We start from the raw sequence: 18,600 nt of genomic DNA on the forward strand, positions 1-18,600 counted from the left end.
TCCAAAAGAAGTCCCTGCCTGTAAAGAATGAAGACCCTGATGAATTTCTGTTTTTCTAGGAAACCAGTCACTCTTGTTAAGGGACACAGAAGCTTCTTCAGTCTGATCACATCTCCTACAAGTTATGCTGTGGTTTCCATGAACATGTTTTGTGTTCTATTATTACAAAACTAAGAGTGACGGTGTGAATAGTGAATGGCTTCATCTACCATGGAGACCTGTGTTTATCTTCACCTTGGTGATGTTTACATAAGCATTTTTAATCTCCCTTTGAGCCTAGTAGTGTTTTGGTATTAAAAACAACAACAACAAACAAACTTATAAATCTGTAAAACCAGAAAAGTTAAACTCTCGGAAGTGCCCATATTTCCTGAGTGTTTGCAGTGGTCTTTTCCTTTATCATGAGAAGGTTGAAGGAATGGATTTAGAGGCAGCTGTGGCTCATGTATGTTCAGCAGGGCTTGTCAGGCTGAGTCAGCAGAAGGGAAGGTGAATGTTAATCTTGGATCCAACAATTAGAATTAGATGGGGAAGACCAGGGGAGGGAGGGAGACATGGGGAGGAATACTGATCACAAGGGAAATGAAGCAAGAAAAGGAAGATTTTTCCACTATCCAGAGCTGTCCAGGCACAGAATAGCTGCTCAGGCAGAGACATAACTACCAGACACCAGAGGCATTTAGGTCACCAGTGTTGGGATTCTACCCACAAAGTGATCACAGGGTCTCCAGGCCCCTTCCTCCAACTGTTGGCTCCTAGGACAGAGGGAGGGAGGTTCCATGGCATCTGGCATGGAAGAAACACTCCTGCTGGCCAGAGTGGGAAGACTAAGTGAGCACCCAGGGAGGAGGGAATGGCTCTATTTGAGCACTGATGGACCCTGGGATCCCTGGAGCTGGTTTCTGGACCTGCCCTCCATTCCCAGCATGCAGAGAGATGCTGAGCTCAGGCCAGGCTGGAAATAAGGTGTCAGCTTGGAGATCCAAAAGGTCCGACTCAAAGTGAAAACCAAAAAAAGTGCTGAACTCAATCTGTGTAGTTTACATTCTGATACCAAATCATCATCACCATCGCCCAGACCGTAGAGGGGTGCTTCTGTGAACCAGCATAAGCCAAGGTGTGGCAGGACAGAGCCCCCAAGAAGGTAGAGCACTAAGGAGGGGCCTTCTGTTCCCTCCCCCAGAGCAAGCTGCACATTTACTTAGCTTTAGTTTTATATTTTGTTAACCACTGAGTTTAGTTGGGGCTGCTCACATGAGCATGGGTAGAAGTTACACACTGGCTACACTACTGAAGAACATGATTCCCCTCCTTCAGCAGCCATTGATGGCCAAATTTCAATTTAATCTTAAAGGTAAACTCTTAAATTTATTTTAAAGGGAAGGGCACAGAGGCATAGATAGATAGATAGATAGATAGATAGATAGATAGATAGATAGATAGATAGATAGAAGGTAGAGGGCAGACAAGTCGGACCCAGAAATAAACCCCACATAGCAGCAGACTTTGGAATTTAGAAACAAGATGCCGGTGTGGATTGGGATAGGGGGTGCATGTTCATGGCTGTGTGGGTACCTGTGTGTGTAGCTGCATGCATACATGTACAGGCCTGAAGACTGTCTGATGTCTTTCTCAAGCAGTATCCACTTTATTTTTTGAGACAGGGTTTCTTTTTGTGTGTGTCGAAAGGGGGGCTTATTGGGGGAAGGGAAGGGAGTAGGGGAGAGAAAGGGGGAGAGGAGAGAAGGGAGAGAGGAGAGGGGAGGGGGGGGGAGAAAGGCGAGACAGAGGCCTGCCTGCCTTCGCAGAGAAACAGCGGAGAGCCAAAACAGGGTAACATGGTCTCTTACTTGACCTAGAACTCACTGATTCTTGGCCATAAGCCCCACCTGTTTCTACCTTACCTGCGCTAGGATTATATAGCCTGACTTCTATGTGCAGATGTGAGAAAGTAACTCAGCTTTTCATGTTCATGCAGCAGGCAACTATGACACCATTTTCCTTAGGTTGAGCAGTTACAAAACTGTATCTGCTACAGTTTTGTAGGGAGAGATGGTTGGAAGAAACATCCCATGGATGGGCTGGGGCCCAGGAGAGCTGAGTGTGTAAGTTTCCTTTCTTTTCTGAGCCCTGGGTGCTCTCTAGGGAAGGATGTGGAACCTCCTGCTTGGAGTCTAGAGAGCTGGCACCTGTCCTCCAACACCTGCAATTAGTGTAGGGCAGATTACTGTCATGCAGTGGGGAAGGAAGAAATTAGCACCTAGATTGAGTTGAAGCTAGCCTAAGAGGCAGCATAGAGATGGGCCTGAGCCCTCTTTGCTGTTTAATGACAGGGAGGGGATCCATGTATTTAAAGGAGGAAACAAAAGCCTCACATAGGGCCAGCAAAGCCGGCTTTCATGTAGACTGGAGACTTTCAAAGCTATTTCCTACTTTTGCAGCAAGAGAGTTAGAAATTATCATAAGGTAATATGAGTTTAATATTTTCCCTATCTTCTCTCTCCACTCCAATACATTGAAATATTAAATGCAAATGGAAAGTTTGCGGTGATGGGTTGGAAATATACTTATGCTGGCAGAAAGCATTGGATATTTTCCATCTTGTGCTTGAAAAAACAAACAAACAAACAAAAAACAACAACAAAATGCAGAAGCCTGCTCAGTCTTTCTGAACAGAAATGCTGAGACCTTGAGTATTGAGACAGTAGCCTGTATTTTAAAAAGGAAAGCAGAAATTACAGGTATTGTTCAGGGGACCAGGGAGCATCCTCTGGGCAGACCTTTCAGGGTGCAAGTATTAAAAGCACAGAACAGACTCACCTTGGAGCCTTTAGTTTTCCTCTGCCTTGCTAGTCTGGACTCTGCCCCTCCCCAGAGCCTTCACTACTCAAGTTCCTTCCAGAGACTTCGAGTGGCATGGGTAAGGTGGACCTCTGGAACTTACATCCCATGGATAGTTATGCAAGAAAGACTGCTTTGAACACCAACCAACTGGGAAGAGCTTTGGATACAGGAATGAGCCAGGAGGAGTTAGAAAAGATTTGACAGACTGCTGCTGCTCAGCAGAACTAGCCAAGGCTAGGCCCTCACTCACCACTAAAGTGCATCACAAGATCAAGCCAGATTGCTGCTCAGCCTGGCCATTTTTTAAGACATTCTTAGCCTTCTTACATCATCTTTACCTTGCCTACTGTAAACCAAGAACTTGGCTTGGTCTGCCTGTGTTATGAGATTACAATTAAGGGCAAATAAGAGAAGCTGTGTGATCCCTGTTAGAAGGCTGGAATAGCTGAGGCTTGTGTGCTGTTGCTATTATTTTAATCAATTTTCTTTTCCATCTTACCCACCAAATGCCTTTCTCAGCCAATGGTTTCTCTCAGTCCACCCCACCCTCATGCAGCATCTCAACAAAACCTGGAAACTGGCCATCCTTTTACATATTTGGTCTTTCAAAGCCAGAGAGCAGTTTTAACTATTTAGCATCATTGGCTAGCTAAGCCCAGTTCTGTTTATTGTCAGGCTGGTCTAGATTTGTGACACACACACACACACACACACACACACACACACACACACGCTTACAAATTAAAGTTATCTTTGTGTCCCCTTTTCATCATCAGAGATTTACCTGGTTAAGTAAAACTAATGTCTTTATGTGTATGAGTGTTTTCACCTGCATGTGTGTCTATGTACCATGTGTGTACATTGCCTAATGAGACCAAAAAGGGCATCTGATGCCCTGGAATGGGGTTACAAATATCTGTGAACCACCATGTGATGCTAGAAATTTAATGTGGGTCTTGGCAAAAGCAGCTAGTGCTCATGACCTCTGTCCAGCCCCAGTTAGAAATAATTTGATGGTCACTGAAGTCCCTTCGTTCAGCTATTTAGAGTACTTCCTCCATGTTTTTACTGATATCTGTTTCCACATGCAGAAAATAAGACATAAACCAAACCTATGCAAGTTAAATATCAGCAGATTCTCTGTTGCCATGTTTTTACTTTCTTTTAGATTAACATACCACTGAACGTCTCATTTTAAACTTGGAGAAACAGAACTATGGAGTTGGCTGGGAGGTTAAATACTTGTCACACAAACATGGGCACTGGAGTTCAGGTCCGCAGAACTCACGTGAAATGTGAAGTACCAGGTGGGCATGGTGGTCCACTGTAGCTCTACCTAAGAAGGAAGACATGGGGCATCCATAGAACAAGCTGGCTAGCAAGACTAGCCATATCTTCAAGGTGTGGGTGTGATCAAAAGACCCTGCATCAGTGAATAAGAAGGAAGGTAATCAGTCATGATTCCTGACATCAACCTAGGCCCACACACACTTGTTCACATGCGGACCCATGCACATATGCTCACACACATGCAAAAAGTGAATACAGTACATACCACTCATCTGGAAAGAAGAAAAAAATACATGGTGAAATCCATTGCTTATTTCAGTTATGTGTTCCAGTTTGTGTTTTGTTCAGGTTTAAGTTATGTATAGCCATTAATTTTTGGTCACCCATAAAAAATAAGAAATGCACAATATATGGAAAACTGAATATTAACTAAATATTCAAATTATAAAATAGAACCAGGTTTTCACAGAGGAATAGCTATTCACATAATGGTTGTATTTATTTTATTTAGCATTGAAAAATCAGCAGTTATTTATAGAAGTGCTGATTAAAATAGACTGTCCAGATAACATGCCTGAGCAGTTCAATGCCTTTAAACATATTCTGCTTTTAAAAACTAAATGTTAGCAGATGTTTGTCTATTTACAAAGCTTCCTCTGGAGAACTTCTTCCCCCCCCCCCACACACACATTTATTAATTGTCATAATGAGGCAGTGGCATTTCTTTCTGGGATTATAGTCTGTGTGCATTCTTAGTGAGCCCCACATAGTATGTGAGATGGGAACCGGACTGTAACATGTTCCGTGTGGATTTTGTATGTGACTGTCACTAGTTTTAAAAGATTAATGCACGGATGAGGACAGCATGAGAATGGCAGAAAGGTGAAGAATACACTGATTATTAAAAGCCAACCTAGTGAAGTGCCTCAAGAGGTAAGGGCACTTGCCACTGAGCATGGTGGCCTGAACTTGACCCCCAGAAGCCATATGGTAGAAGGAAAGAACCTCCTGACCTTCCGAATGCAGCCTCCAGAACCCACATGAAAAGCCAGACGTGGTGGCAGGTGACTGTAATCCCAGCACTCCTACACTGATACCTGGGTGGGGACAGCCTTGACCACTTGGCCTGGAGTGTGTGGTACAGTCACAGAAGCAACAGGAGACACACCTCAGAAACAGCGTGGAAGTGAGAACTGACTCCTGACAGGCTGTCCTCCGACTTGCCCAGTGGTGCCCATGCCCTTGATACACACAGTCAATTAATCTTTAAAAAGAGGGAAAGGCTTAATGTCCCCACATTGTGTGTGCTACTGAACAAGTACTACTCATTTGTTTTCTGGTTGCACAGAAAGGAGATATCTCAGTACTGGAAGAATAATCACATCTTTGTGTTGGTGAATATGGTCTCCCTCAAGTTTCTTCCATATGAGGATGAGATCCTCACTGTTTAGTCCTGTGTATGACCCATTAGCTTGGCTTGTTAGGGAGCCTATGGATCCATACGCATATGGCCATGTGTATGGCATCCAAGAGTGGAGAGTGGTGGGGTTGGTTCTGGTTCACAATTTCCCTCTCTTGGGAGTAGATGGGATGTATCACCTTTACACCCTGTGATAGCATGTGGAAGGAAGAGATGAGGTCACCCAATGGAGAGCATTTTAACAGTGTTCTGGACCTAAGTTAATTCCTACATCCACAAGATGTAACCACCTACAGCCCTAGGGAGAGTCCCAAGGCTCAGCTCAGTTACTGTGTGTTCTTGAAAGGGCTTGTGGTGTGAGATGAAGTCTGGCTCTCTGAAGCTTGATCTGGCAGGGGTATTAGCCGTGATGGATGTGTATTGAATCTGGCTCCTATGGGAAGGGAGGATATAGCCTAATGGAGCAGAAGAGAGAAATCCAGAAGTAACCGCCAGCTCTCTTGGTGCAGATGTCATTTTTTTTATCTTGTTTTTTATTTTAATGATGCAAGGAAATGAACCCAGGTCCTTATGCATGTGAAATTAAATATAGTTCTATTTAATATATGGTGTTAGTGTATGGGGTATGTTTGTGTGAAGTATGTGTGTGGGGTTAATGTGTGAGGTCTGTGTGTGTGTGAAGTGTGGTGAGTGTGTGTCATGTGTGTGAGTGTGTGTGAGGTGTGTGTGTAGAGAGAGAGAGAGGGGGAGGGAGGGAGGGAGGGATGGTAAGGCTCAGTCAAGGCAACAATTTAGAATTGGTTAATTTGACTATTTTAAGTCAGTTTTTAGAAGCTGTCTTCATTTCTTTGGTATCTGGCCCTGGCATAAGGGCAGTCATAGTGGCCTAGAATGTAAAGACATTGGAGGAGGTGATTAGGAGTGTGGTCAGTTGCTTATAAAAGTCATACACAAGAATGAGTAACTTATTATTTCTAGGAATTAACTATTCTGGAGAACTGTGGTTCCACTCTTGTTAAGCTCCAAGATGAAAAAGGCAGAATACAAAATCACATCCATTTCCCTATTTATCTTCTGATACCATGTCAATTATAAGCTCTGTGGAACCTTGACTGAAAATTTCAAGTTCTTGCCTATCGAAAAACACAAGTTAAAGATAATAGCATATCTAGAGCCCCATGTAAAGATAAAAGCTGTTCCCTTCCCACAGCCTCCTCACAGTTCCCATGTTCCAGTGGAGAGGTACACTGTCTACCCTAGGAACAGACCCTAACCCTGGACACTGGATCGCTGTCTCACTGTGGCTCTTGCTTGTAGAAGCCAGATCCCAAAACTTGCTTTAATCTCTTTCACATGTGGAGGTCTTGGCCTGCTCCCATATCCCTAACACTTGGCTAATGGCCTCTCTCACGTACATAACCATTGGCCCTGAAGCTTTCCTAACTTCAGAGTTCCTGGCCAGAGCCAAGCAACTTAAATGTCTAATCCATGTCTGTGGTGGACAACATTTAATAATGCCTTTGTGGAGAAGAACTGTAAACAGCAATATTTCCAAATCTAACACAAGTTACAACAATCGCATCTTGGAAAAACAGCTAGTCACTGGGGTGGCAGTGAAAGGGTGTGTGGGACTCTCATTGTTCAGGGTCTAAGAAATACTTATTGACATTGCTGCCAGGACATGAGCAATAAAGGTTAAGAGGTGAAAGGTTAATCCACTTGGCGCCAATCTATGAATTTAAACTGTGTGGAAAATATTATACATTAGCGTTTACTATGGAAAAAATAATCAGAAACAGTACTTCACTGTTTGTAATAGATTTTCCCTCCATAGATGAAGCAGGATATTTTAGTTGTGTTGTGAAAAGGGTTAAGTTTCTCAGAAAGTGTATATTGGATTTCATAACTATTGGTGTTAATGGGACCGTTGTGAGGCTGTGTAACTTGTAGGCGTGAGCATAGTTTACAGTGCTTCTCCATTTTAAAAGAGTTGGTTTAAACAGATGTGAAAAGCAAGAGGGGTATTTGACTAAATGAAAGAATATATTTTCAAATGCTAAATGAATAGCACCTACTTAGCATATCATTTGAATTCTGTTCTTCAGTGACCTAAATATGGCCTCCAGGGCTATGGTTCAACAGGAACTAAAAGGATCAGTGTTTTAAAAATGAAACATTCACCAAGGCTTAAAGGGGACAAGCCTGCGACTCTACTACTTCCTGACACCCTGTGGGAAAGGCTGGATCTCTGTGGAACATTCTAGAACAACATGTTAAACTAGTGAAACAGAACTTCTGGCTGGTGGGAGGGAGCACATGACTTGAGCAGTGGGTGTAATTAAAGAACAAGCTTGGCCATTACCAACCAGGATTAAGAATCTGACAGTCCATTAGTGAAAGGACACTGCATGGAATTTGGAGCCTTCTCATCTCTGACTCTCATGCCCCTTCCAAACCCTCAGCCTCTTTCCTGGCGTACTTCATAATTGATGGGAGTCTTGTGTTCCTGAGTAACCGTCAAGGACTGTCTAGAGCCTAAGAGTCCAGCCTTACTGGAAGCTAATACCTGCTCCTGGCATGATTCTATGGATGCTGGCAAAGAGTTGTAGCCTCAGTCTCAGCATCTGTGCACCAGTTCCCGGAGCCCTACTTTCCACAACAACCCGGAGGAGCCAAGATGATTGCTGCGCACACAGTGGGTGCTTTGTAGGGCAGTGGGCAGTAAACATACCTGCCCTTTTCGTTTACAGAAGACACTAACTCTGTCTTGCCTGGTTGTTCATTAGACAAACACCCTTAAAAGACAGCCTCTGGCCTAGCATTATTACTCGGTGGTAAAGTACTTGCCTAGTGTGTAAAAGGCTCTGGGTTCACCCCCTCAACCCTGCAAAAACTGGAAGTAAAAGATAGCACAGCACAGAGGGCATTCGGTACCTTGCTTGTGAGCTGTGCAGAAATGGAAGAGGTACACAGTATTGTCACAGTGGTGTTTGAGAGAGAAGGAAGAATTCTGTGTACTCAGCAAGGTACAGCCAACTCCTCTGGAAATCTCTTACAGTCTTTCTGATACTGACAAAGATCAGCTCACTATAAAATTGTCTAGTGGTGATTAAGTCTTCACCCTGTGTCTCACTCCATGAGAAGTACCTTGCACTTGGTACCTCATGGTAGCTCGGGAACTATAGGCAGAGATATTGCCTATTTCTTACACAGAAGAAACACTACAAGTGGCAGAGCTGACACTAAATGCAGGCTGGCTGAGTTCAAACCTCTGTACCCTGAGAAACATACACTTTCCCCTCTTCCCGTTTTCTTTGGTTAAGAAGCTGATGGTGGATGTAGTGATAGTGTGGTAGTGGTAATGGCGTTGGTGCTGGTGGTAGTGGGTAATGATGATGTGGGGGGATAGTGGTAATAGTGGTAGTGACAGTGTACAGATGATGGTGATAGTGATAGTGGTTGTGGTAATAGTGATGAGTTTTATATTGTGCTTCATCGGGTAAAATTAGTGGAATGGTTGCCACGTAGGCAAGGTCAGGAATATCCTATTCACAGACCTGATACAAATATTGTTACCCATCAGTCCTCCTACAATCTCTTCAAGACGGTTAGCAGGTAGATTACAGGTATGCTGTCAACTTGTGCAAGACCAAATGACTGATTAAGTTAAGAGCCTACAATCCATTCCCATCCTGCTCTGCCACAAAATAGACACTCTCACCAATAATGCTCCTAAATAGACCCTAAAGTGCCCTGCACTATGTCAACTCCATCTGAAACATGCTTCATGATGAAACTGCCCACTGTGGCTTCATTTCTTTGAAAGATAAGCACATATGGGTAGCTTAATAACCACAATGATTAAACTTGAGTTTTTGCAGAGGTCTTTATCTGACTTTCATGGTGTTTCAAGTGCCAGGGAGTCTCACACACTTGGGCCATTCACAGCCTTCCAGCAGCCTCTTCAGCTGGCCCTTTCTTTCCCATCTTTTTAAATTCTTAAGTAATTAATGAGTCTGTTTCCTTGCAATTGCTTCCCACTTAGCACTTTCTAAGCAGTCTCTTCCCATAGGGAGATATGACTTGCTAAAATCACCATTTTCATTCTCTTCCAATCTCAAGGCTTTGTTCAAAACATATGCTGTGCAGTTTTGCTCTTACTCTATCCCCAGACTGTCTTCCCCAAAGAAGATGATATAGGTGGATCTGGAAATGTGCATGCAGAATTTTTCTGCTACCCAGGTTGCCTTGGTAACCATTGCTCTAGCATCTGCCAACAGATGTCTGAAGCTTGGCTAAGGTGTGAACACTGGTTTTACAGACATTTTTACCATTGCTCACTAACCTAGCCATTCCCACTATCTTCCAGATCTGCATGAAAAGACTCCATGGACATTTTAAAACACCAGTGAAACAGAAGAATTTTAAAGTGGTTTATTGTTGCTGTTTTCTTCTAAGCACTGTGGGTCCTTTGGTTGCCACCATGTTGTGTCATAATCTTTCTCTTGTTCAGTCATATGGGGCACTTTGGGAAATGTAGTAAACACATCTCTTGTGTTTGCATTGCTATGTAATAATCACCACTGTATATCCTACCATATCTGGCAAGAATGGGGATATTAAATAAGGATATTCATCCACCTTTATGGACAAGTTCTGTAAAGCTGATACCATGGATTTTTTTCTTTTAATCATATTGGCCATTATATTTTTATATTCAATAGCTGTTTCTTCTTTGCAATAGCCACATTATCTTTTTTATTTTCTTCAAAGAATTGTGCTGAGTATTTCTAATTTTGCATAGTGCTGTAATAGTTCCTGATAATGCATATGGAAGGCTGGGGTCATGTCAGTATAGCTTAATGTCTGAAGTGTAACTCATAAGAGTCCTTGCTTAGATGAGATCACAGGAACATTATATCTTCAGTTTTTCCCATGAGCATGTGGCTATCTGTATAAATTATGCAAGTCCAGCAGGTGTTTTGAAATAACCCTGAGATGTTTAGCTCAGCAACCCCTTGGCTAGCTGCAAGGATTCAGCTACTCTGAATCTGTTCTAATGATAGAGTGCTCATTTTGAAACAGCTCCAACAGTGCTCAATTTTTTCATCAAGTACCACAGCAGACTGTGGATTACTGCTGTTTACCTTAGCATCGAGTGACAGACTTAACAGGATCCCTAACCAGAAGTTATAGGATGGCCATTGATATTTTCTGTTTCTATTATAGCGTGTTTAAAATGAAAGGTGTGCTGACACTTGAAAAATAGAAAGGTGTGTGTGTGTGTGTGTGTGATCTCTTTAATTGATATATTTTATGAATATTTGATAGTCTGCATTTCAACATTCTGACAAGTGGATTAGAAATTGCTGTTCATGGATAAGCATCAGCTTGTGCCTTATACATCTTATAGATATATGAGAGAAGAGATAGAGGGATTCACTGATTGATTGCCTTGAGATCTCCTGGCCCAGCCAGAAGTGATGCATCAGAGGCTCTGAGAGACAGGGAGGTTGAAGTAGGAAAGAACATCGTGTGCACAGCCCGTCAAGACTGTGATGGGAATAAAATGCTCTAAGGAAGTGCCATGGCACTCATTGGCTGCCTCATAGACCTCTTCTCTTCCTTTTCCAAGCTGAAGCTGTTGTGTCTGCCACATCACTATCTCTTCCTGTGCAGCAGCTGCAGCAGTGTGAGTTGGTTGCCTGTGGTGGTAGACCATCAAAAGACATAGAATGATGTTCCGAGTCCTCAAAAGCTGTTGTCACAGACTTATCTCCTCCATGCTTTCCAAGAGAGTAGAAAGGAAGTCAGATACTTGTATAGAGATTGCAATACCCTGGTGAGCACTGAGGAATGCTTTTAAAAATAAACCCAGCAGAGGTAGGAATTCTCTATCAGACAGTATGACCTCAGATCATCAGAGAGGCTAGTGGGGGAGAGGGGGCCTTGTAATATCAACAACAAAAGGTGTCTACATGAAGAACGGCCAGAGAGGGCTAGTCAGGGAGCCAGAGGAGCTCTAGAGCCATGCACTAAAGTGTATCCACATTGTCCATTCTCTTTGGGAGGCCTGACCTTTGCATCTCCTCCAGCTGAGTATTCCTCTTAGAATCAAACAAGAATCAAATAGACATAGGGATTGCCAAGTGCTTTAATGAGGCTGGGAAAGGAATCCAAGAATATACAAGTTATAGCAGGTGTTTATTGGGCTGTATTACATGTTAATATTCTGATTCAGTTTATTTGTGACACAATCTCTTTTTGTGGCAGGAAAATGCTATTAAGTCCAAGCTTGTCTTGACCTCACAGTGTTATTCCTACAGATGTGCACCTCCACACCTGATTAATAACCTATTTTGTAATACATTGTGAAGTGTATAATGTATAAGTCTTTAAAAATGTATCTTTCGGTTTTAGTGGATTGCATTTTCTTAAGACTTGAAAATTTTAATCAGTTTTAAAGACAAAAATAAATAATATATGGTGCATGTACACCATATGAAAATGGATCAAATCAATTATGGGAATAGGAGAAACAAGTTACATCCTTATTCTATCAGATCATTAAGTCAAATAAGTCTTTTGTGTTTGCGAAAGAAGTAAGATACACTGAAAGACAGCTGCCCTGCATGTGGCAGGCATCATCCAGCGTGCTTTTGCTTACAATCCAAAAATATGGAGATTGAAGTCACACACTGCTCTGATAAGACTCAAGTAACAGGAGCACACATACCTTAGATAAAATAGAAGCAAAGATCTGCAGCATTTTAAAAATAAACTCTCATTTTGAAAAAATGTTTTAAGTGGCCGAGTGACCTTTTTCTGTTTGAGTTAAGTTGTGAGTCTGCTAGATTGGGGTTAAATATAGCTAACTGTAGTGTTGGCTGCTAAGCATTATGACTTCCTTTTCAGCTGCTCTGCCTACTACTACTACTGGCCAGTTCCTGGAGCTCCAGGCAACATGACATCAGAGCCCAGGCTAGGTCAGCAAGGTTGACCTTTCCACCAGGCTCTTAAGGCCAAGTCAGAAATGCCAGGTTCCTTGCTAGGATGGACATCTATGGAAACTCAGCTCAAAAATACTCAAGGAAAGGAAAAATTAACACACACACACACACACACACACACACACACACACAGCCATCTGAAGAAATAGAAAGGGGAAATAAAAGCACTTAAGAGGGGACTGACAGCTCCACAGAAATCACCACCACCCAACAGTCAGGCCTACAAACTTCCTTTCCTACACACATCCAAAGTCTGTTAGATCAGATGTTGAGAATGGAGATGTGTGGGCTGTTCAAACAGCAAGGAGCATGTTCTACCTTTGTTCCCAGTGAAAACCTCAAGTGTTCTGGAAGGTTCTGCACTTGCACTAGTAAATGGTTTTAAGGGAGCAATAGAAGGTATTTAATTTGATGTTTGGATGATATATTATAAAAACAAATGTATTCTGTCATTTGCATAAAAATATGTTATTTGAAGATGAAGAGGAAAACACTAGTGTTTCCTGCCTTTTTGTGCCCTTGGGCAATTTTGTCAAATCCCGATTGGGCAAGCCTCATGCATGCATGGGGATTATATGCCATAATTCAGTTCTCTTGTCTGTGCAATTATGTCTGCTTTAACTTACTGCTTAGAGGTACCTCCTCCCAAGCCAACAATTTGAAACAGCCTTGTTGCACTTAGTTCTAAATCTGTGGCAGTTAGAAAGGAAATGTCTAAAAGATAATGCTGGACTTTAAAAAGACAATGTTTAGTTTTCTGCCCACAAAGCAGATGTTCTCCGTACTACTTAAAATGGACTAGTCAGTACCCACAGAGCCAAAATGCTCATGTTTGCCAAGAGCAGAGGCGCTCTGAATCATGGCAGAAGAAGAATTCCTCAACATCCACTGTCTCCTCCACCCTGACTTTGCCACTGGCTGATCAAAATCTGAGACTTAGTTAGAGTCAATGACTGAATTCCTGACCAGGAATAATTTGCTGTATGAGTGTGTATGGCAGGAAGAGGCCTGAGCAACCACCTCTGGGTCCCCCAGCATGAGAGGAAAAACTGAGTGGACCTCACAGAGTACTGAAAAGGCCTGAGGTAAAAGTAAGGCCAGGAGATGTGGTTGAGGGAGATAGATTACTCTTTAGCACTGTTGGGTCGCTCACCCAGGGTGGCCCAGCATGCAGGAGAGAAACAGAACTACCCACCCTAGCAAGTACCATGAAAAGAGGCATTCACAGGCTTTTGTGTGAGTCACAAAAGATCCGAGAAGGCAGGCTCCAAGCCAGAGAGCAGTGCCCAAGCCGTATGGCAGAGCTCTTCCTTCATGGTCCCCAAACTAGACTATTTCTGCTAGCCATTTAAGTCAGAGGAAGAGCCTGCACGAGTCCTCCAGATCAAGTGTAGAATGTCACCCTAGCGGAAACAGCTCTATCCCCTCAGTCTACGTCACCAAAGGGCCTGGGAAGATGCTGATGTGCCCATGCCACCCACTCCTCCTGCCCTTCCACTCCCAGCCCTGCTTATTGTTTCTTCCAGAAAGCACTTCTTATTGGACCTGTAACCCGTAACCAGAGCAGTGTTCATGTAATGAATACAGAAAGCCACTTCCATCCATCGTAACAGAGGGTCCGACCCAACCCCAGTGGAAGGAGTAAACAGAACAGTGTCCCGATTTCAGGTTAGAAATCAGGTGCCCCAGCTTAGAAGGCTTCTGAAGGTCTCAATGACCAGCAAAGAAATAGGATACAGCATCTTAAAAGTGATTGGATATTTATTTATGTAGGTTTCATTTTTACTTAACAGTCGCCCTGTGATGATGCCCATCCCTACTACTCTCTGGTCCTTACCCCACTCCCACTGACCCCTTCCCAATAATCCTGCTCTCATTCTGATGTCTTGTATTTGCTTGCTTTATTCCTTTATGCCTGCAGCCAGCGGTCATGTCATAGCCAGGAGACAGCATGTTATAACGTCTGTCATCCAGCCCATTTATAGGGTCTTTCTTTCAGACTCAAAGAGGGAGTGGTGTGGATAATAGAACCTCACAGGACAGTCCCCTTCCAGTTGTCATTGGCAGGAGGACTTTTGCTAACTGGATGGTCTTGTGCAAGCTGTTACTCTACAAAAACTGCGGCAGCCTCACTGATATGTAGGGTGACACATGCTAGGCCTGGAGTGCACAAAAAGAAGGAAAACTCCCCAAAAGTGACACTTCAGTAGTCTGCAGTTAGTTACCCTCTCATATTGGCGTTTCCTCTGTCCTGTCGCACTAAGTCAGTGCTAAGTGATCTCGTCTCAAATACATCATAGAGCACAAAGGAAGCGACCGTATTAGAAGACACTGAAGTAGTAGTATCTAAGAGGCTGATGGGAGTGAATGCCCTCTGTTTATTCACAAAACTGCATCTCATCATATACCCAAAGGAGAGTAGACGCTTGCACTCTCAATTGTTGGTAAATGTTACATTACCATAAAATTACATAAGTCTTCAGGGTTGCCTGGCAAAGCCCTTCCCACATGCCTACTTCTAGAGGAATTATGCAGTGTATTATTGGAAACTCGTTGATTTGTGAAATAATTTATCATATTACTTGGTGGGGCAAAAAGCACCAACTTAAGTAAGAAACTGTATGTGTTCTATATGTGTGCTAAACACCTTGCAGGGAGATAAGCCTGTGCATTGAATATCACATCCTTAATTTTCACACTGTGGACTTGATCCTTCATTATGGTCATTATTGTTAATATTATTATTATTATTATTATTATTATTATTATTATTATTATTACATTTATTTATGTGGTGTGGGGTGTGCATACCCCAGTATGCATGTAGAAGTTAGAGGAAAACCTTCAAGATTTAGTTCTTGGATCTGGAGAGATGGTTTGGAAGTTAAAAGCACTGATTGCTCTGCTAGAGGACCCCGATTCAATTCCAGGCACCCAAATGGTGGCTCACAACCTTCTGTAACCTGAGTCCTAGGGGATTCAATGCACTATTATAGCCTTGGAAGGCATTATACACATATGGTACACAGATATACATGCAGGCAGAACATACATACATACATACATACATACATACAAAAAAAATTTAAAAAAAGAGTTCCCTTCCTTCTGCTATGTGCATCTTGGGGATCAAACTCAGTTCAGTCTTGGCAGCAAGTGTTTTTGCCCACTGAACCATCTTACTAACCTCACAGCCTTCTATTTGCTGAGTATTGGCTTTCTCCTTCCATAATATGAAGAATTTCATTTCAATTTCTGAAGCATTTTTTTCTTTCTAAAAGGTTTTAAGGAATTACTTTGTGTGCTTTGTAAATATGGCTCTTTGGGACTTGGGAGTGATGCTAGGTATCAAGCCCAAGGTGTTTGTGCATGCTGGGCCAGCATTCTGCCACTTATCCCAGGCTTTAGATTTGAAGTTATTTAGCTGTGTTCTATGATCATCTTTCCAAGAAATCTGTAAATTAGTACATGGGGCAAGTGAGCAAGAAGAGAAATGATTAGTTGAAATGTATGACTTTGAACAGGTTGTATCAGTTTCATAAAACAAATAGTTGAGTTACCAAGGTGGAAGTTCTTCTATGTGGTTCAGTGCAGAAGTGGTATTTTTCATTATTTTTATTTTACTGCATACTAGTGACTGAACCCAAGACTCAGTACATAGGATCCATGCCTTCCACCCCTAATCTGCACTACAACCCCAAATCTTCAGGTATAAAATATTAACATTCTCAAAGGGATATCTCACCCCTTCCTTTGAAACCTTTGTGCCTCCACCTTCCTTCTCTGAGCTCATGTCATTCCAGTGATTAAGGGCATACAAGGAGAGTGATTGACAGGATGGAAGGGCAGTAGCTGTCATTGGCCTTCTCTCAAGCCTAATGTTTTGCTGCTTGCACCTGTAGGCTAAGCTATGCATTGCTGGCCTGCCTCCCTAGCTTGCAGAAGAGAAAACAAGATCTGAAGAGCATACACCTTCATGTCCCCTCTCAGATGCCTCCATACACTGACAGCCTCACTGGTTACCAACCTACAGAGCCTTGCTCCACGTGTTCTGTGTCTATGAGCCTCTCTGGTCACTTGGATGTTTTTGCTTCTCCCTCCCTCACTCCACATTCCAAGTGACCATAAGTCTTTCAGGTAGAAGACAGCTTAAAACTAACATCAAGCAGTGTGTGTGTGTGTGTGTGTGTGTGTGTGTGCGCGCGCGCGCGTGTGCCTATGGGATTATGTCCACTCCTTAAAACATACATCAAGCAGTATGTGGGTATGCCCAGATAGATTTATGTCTACTCCTTTCCTGATCAAAGAGGGTTTGCTGGAGTAGTGGTCTCTCCTGACTTGACCTCTGGCTGCTTCATGGTTGATGCCCACCATGAGGGTGGAGCTTGGCCCATCTCCATCCCCTCTCTAGGCTGCTACAGGGTGCCTGAGCCAGGTGCTCATCTGCAGACTGTTCTCACACTCAGCCCATTTTTCACCTAGATCTAGAGGTTTCTATAACTAACTTCGATTCCTCCACGCTGCCTAACACCTCCCATGGCCCTTACATGACACTGCCAGAGAAATCTGGCCCCTGCTTGCCCGGCATCCTTGGATGTCTCACACCTTTTACATCTTGCAGAACCCACTGTGGTTTTTCCTGGACATGTCTCCTTGTCTTGTTTCTGAACCCTCACTGTCTCCTTACAGTCGTAGCGTTTGCTTTGTTTTCCCGTGTCTTCTTTACATGGGTGACAGTTCCAGCCCTAGGGGAAGAGTCAAAGCTCAGTAAATATCTCTTACCTGAGTAAAGGGAAATCATTTATTCTGTTTTAATTTTTCAGCAGTTTTGACCTGTGTGTTTTCAACCTTATATTGCTATATTACTAAGTGGACTTCATTCCTCCATCCTTTGGGTCCTGCCTTTTGAAAAATGTGTTTGTATGGGGGGGTGTATGAGGTGGGCACACACACCTGTGAGTATGTTTATAGGATCTAGGATCGAGTAGTAGAAGTCTGGTGTCCTCCTCCATCATTGCCCACCTTATCTTCTGTGACAACAGCTCACTGACCCTAGAATTCACCAATGTGGCTATCCTGGCTGGCCAGCAATCCTAGGAATCCTCCTGTCTCCACCTCCATACCACTGATATTATAAGCACTCATTGCTATGCCTGGATTTTAATGTCCATGCTGGGGATCCAAACTCAACTTGTCATGCTCGCAAAGTAAGCACTTTTCCTTTGGAGCCATCTCCCTGGCCCTTTGAACGTTTCTGACTACTATTCAGTCTTGTCTTTGCGGTGACTGAACAGTAATCCCACTATGCTTATATTGCTTGGACTTACCTTTGCTGAGACTTTTGCTGAACCGGCCTACAAGTCTCCTAGCCCACCATCAGTCTTCCAGCCCACTTCTCCAGACCACTACTCCAGCAAAGGCTTCTGTAGCAGCCTGAGCCCAGTAGGAACTAGTGTCCAAGAGTGCAGGAAGGATGAACAAATATCTTACGTTTCCTAGTGTGATAAAGGGCAGGGCTTCCTCTCAGTTATCTGTTGGCACGAGCAGAAAAGGGGAACAACAAAGCAGTGTGTGGGAACATGGGTTTTAAAGGATATAGGATATTTTATAAGGAAAGAGTTTTTTTTAATTTTAGAGTTAAAAATAAAGTTTTGTTTTGTTTGTAAGTTCTACTAATTAAGAATTACTTGTGAAAGAATGCAGTCCTAGACATTCTTAGCATATACCCCCCTCCCCCCAGCCTCCTGTTAGGGTTAATGTGCTTTTTCTGTTTGCAGAGGTGACCTTGAAGGTGCACATTAGTGACGCCAGCACCCACCAGCCCATCGCAGATGCACTCATTGAGATCTTCGCCAACCAGGTGTCTGTCGCTTCTGGCACCTCTGGGGCAGATGGGGTTGCTTTCATCAAGTTCCATTATAAGCTGGGTAATCAGTTGATTGTCACCGCCACAAAACACGCCTATGTGCCAAACTCTGCCCCGTGGAAGCCCATCCGATTACCGGGTAAGTTGTTCGTCTTTCTCTAAGACAGACC

At 43.1% G+C, this 18,600-nt stretch overlaps 1 protein-coding gene across 2 annotated transcripts in view; it reads left to right on the forward strand.

Moving 5' to 3' along the window:
- The window catches only part of Fam171a1 (family with sequence similarity 171 member A1), a 116,326-nt gene that overhangs the window by 43,124 nt on the left and 54,602 nt on the right, over positions 1–18,600 (forward strand). For both annotated transcript variants that reach the window (XM_051205893.1, XM_051205892.1), the window contains exon 2: positions 18,342–18,569. Coding sequence is in view for 1 of the 2 variants with exons in the window: in XM_051205892.1 (XP_051061849.1) it covers positions 18,342–18,569 (228 nt within the window). In the remaining variant the exon portion in view is untranslated. The remainder of the gene's footprint in view (positions 1–18,341; positions 18,570–18,600) is intronic.

This window comes from Phodopus roborovskii, unplaced genomic scaffold (genome assembly GCF_943737965.1).
Source record: "Phodopus roborovskii unplaced genomic scaffold, PHOROB, whole genome shotgun sequence".
NCBI lineage: Eukaryota > Metazoa > Chordata > Mammalia > Rodentia > Cricetidae > Phodopus > Phodopus roborovskii.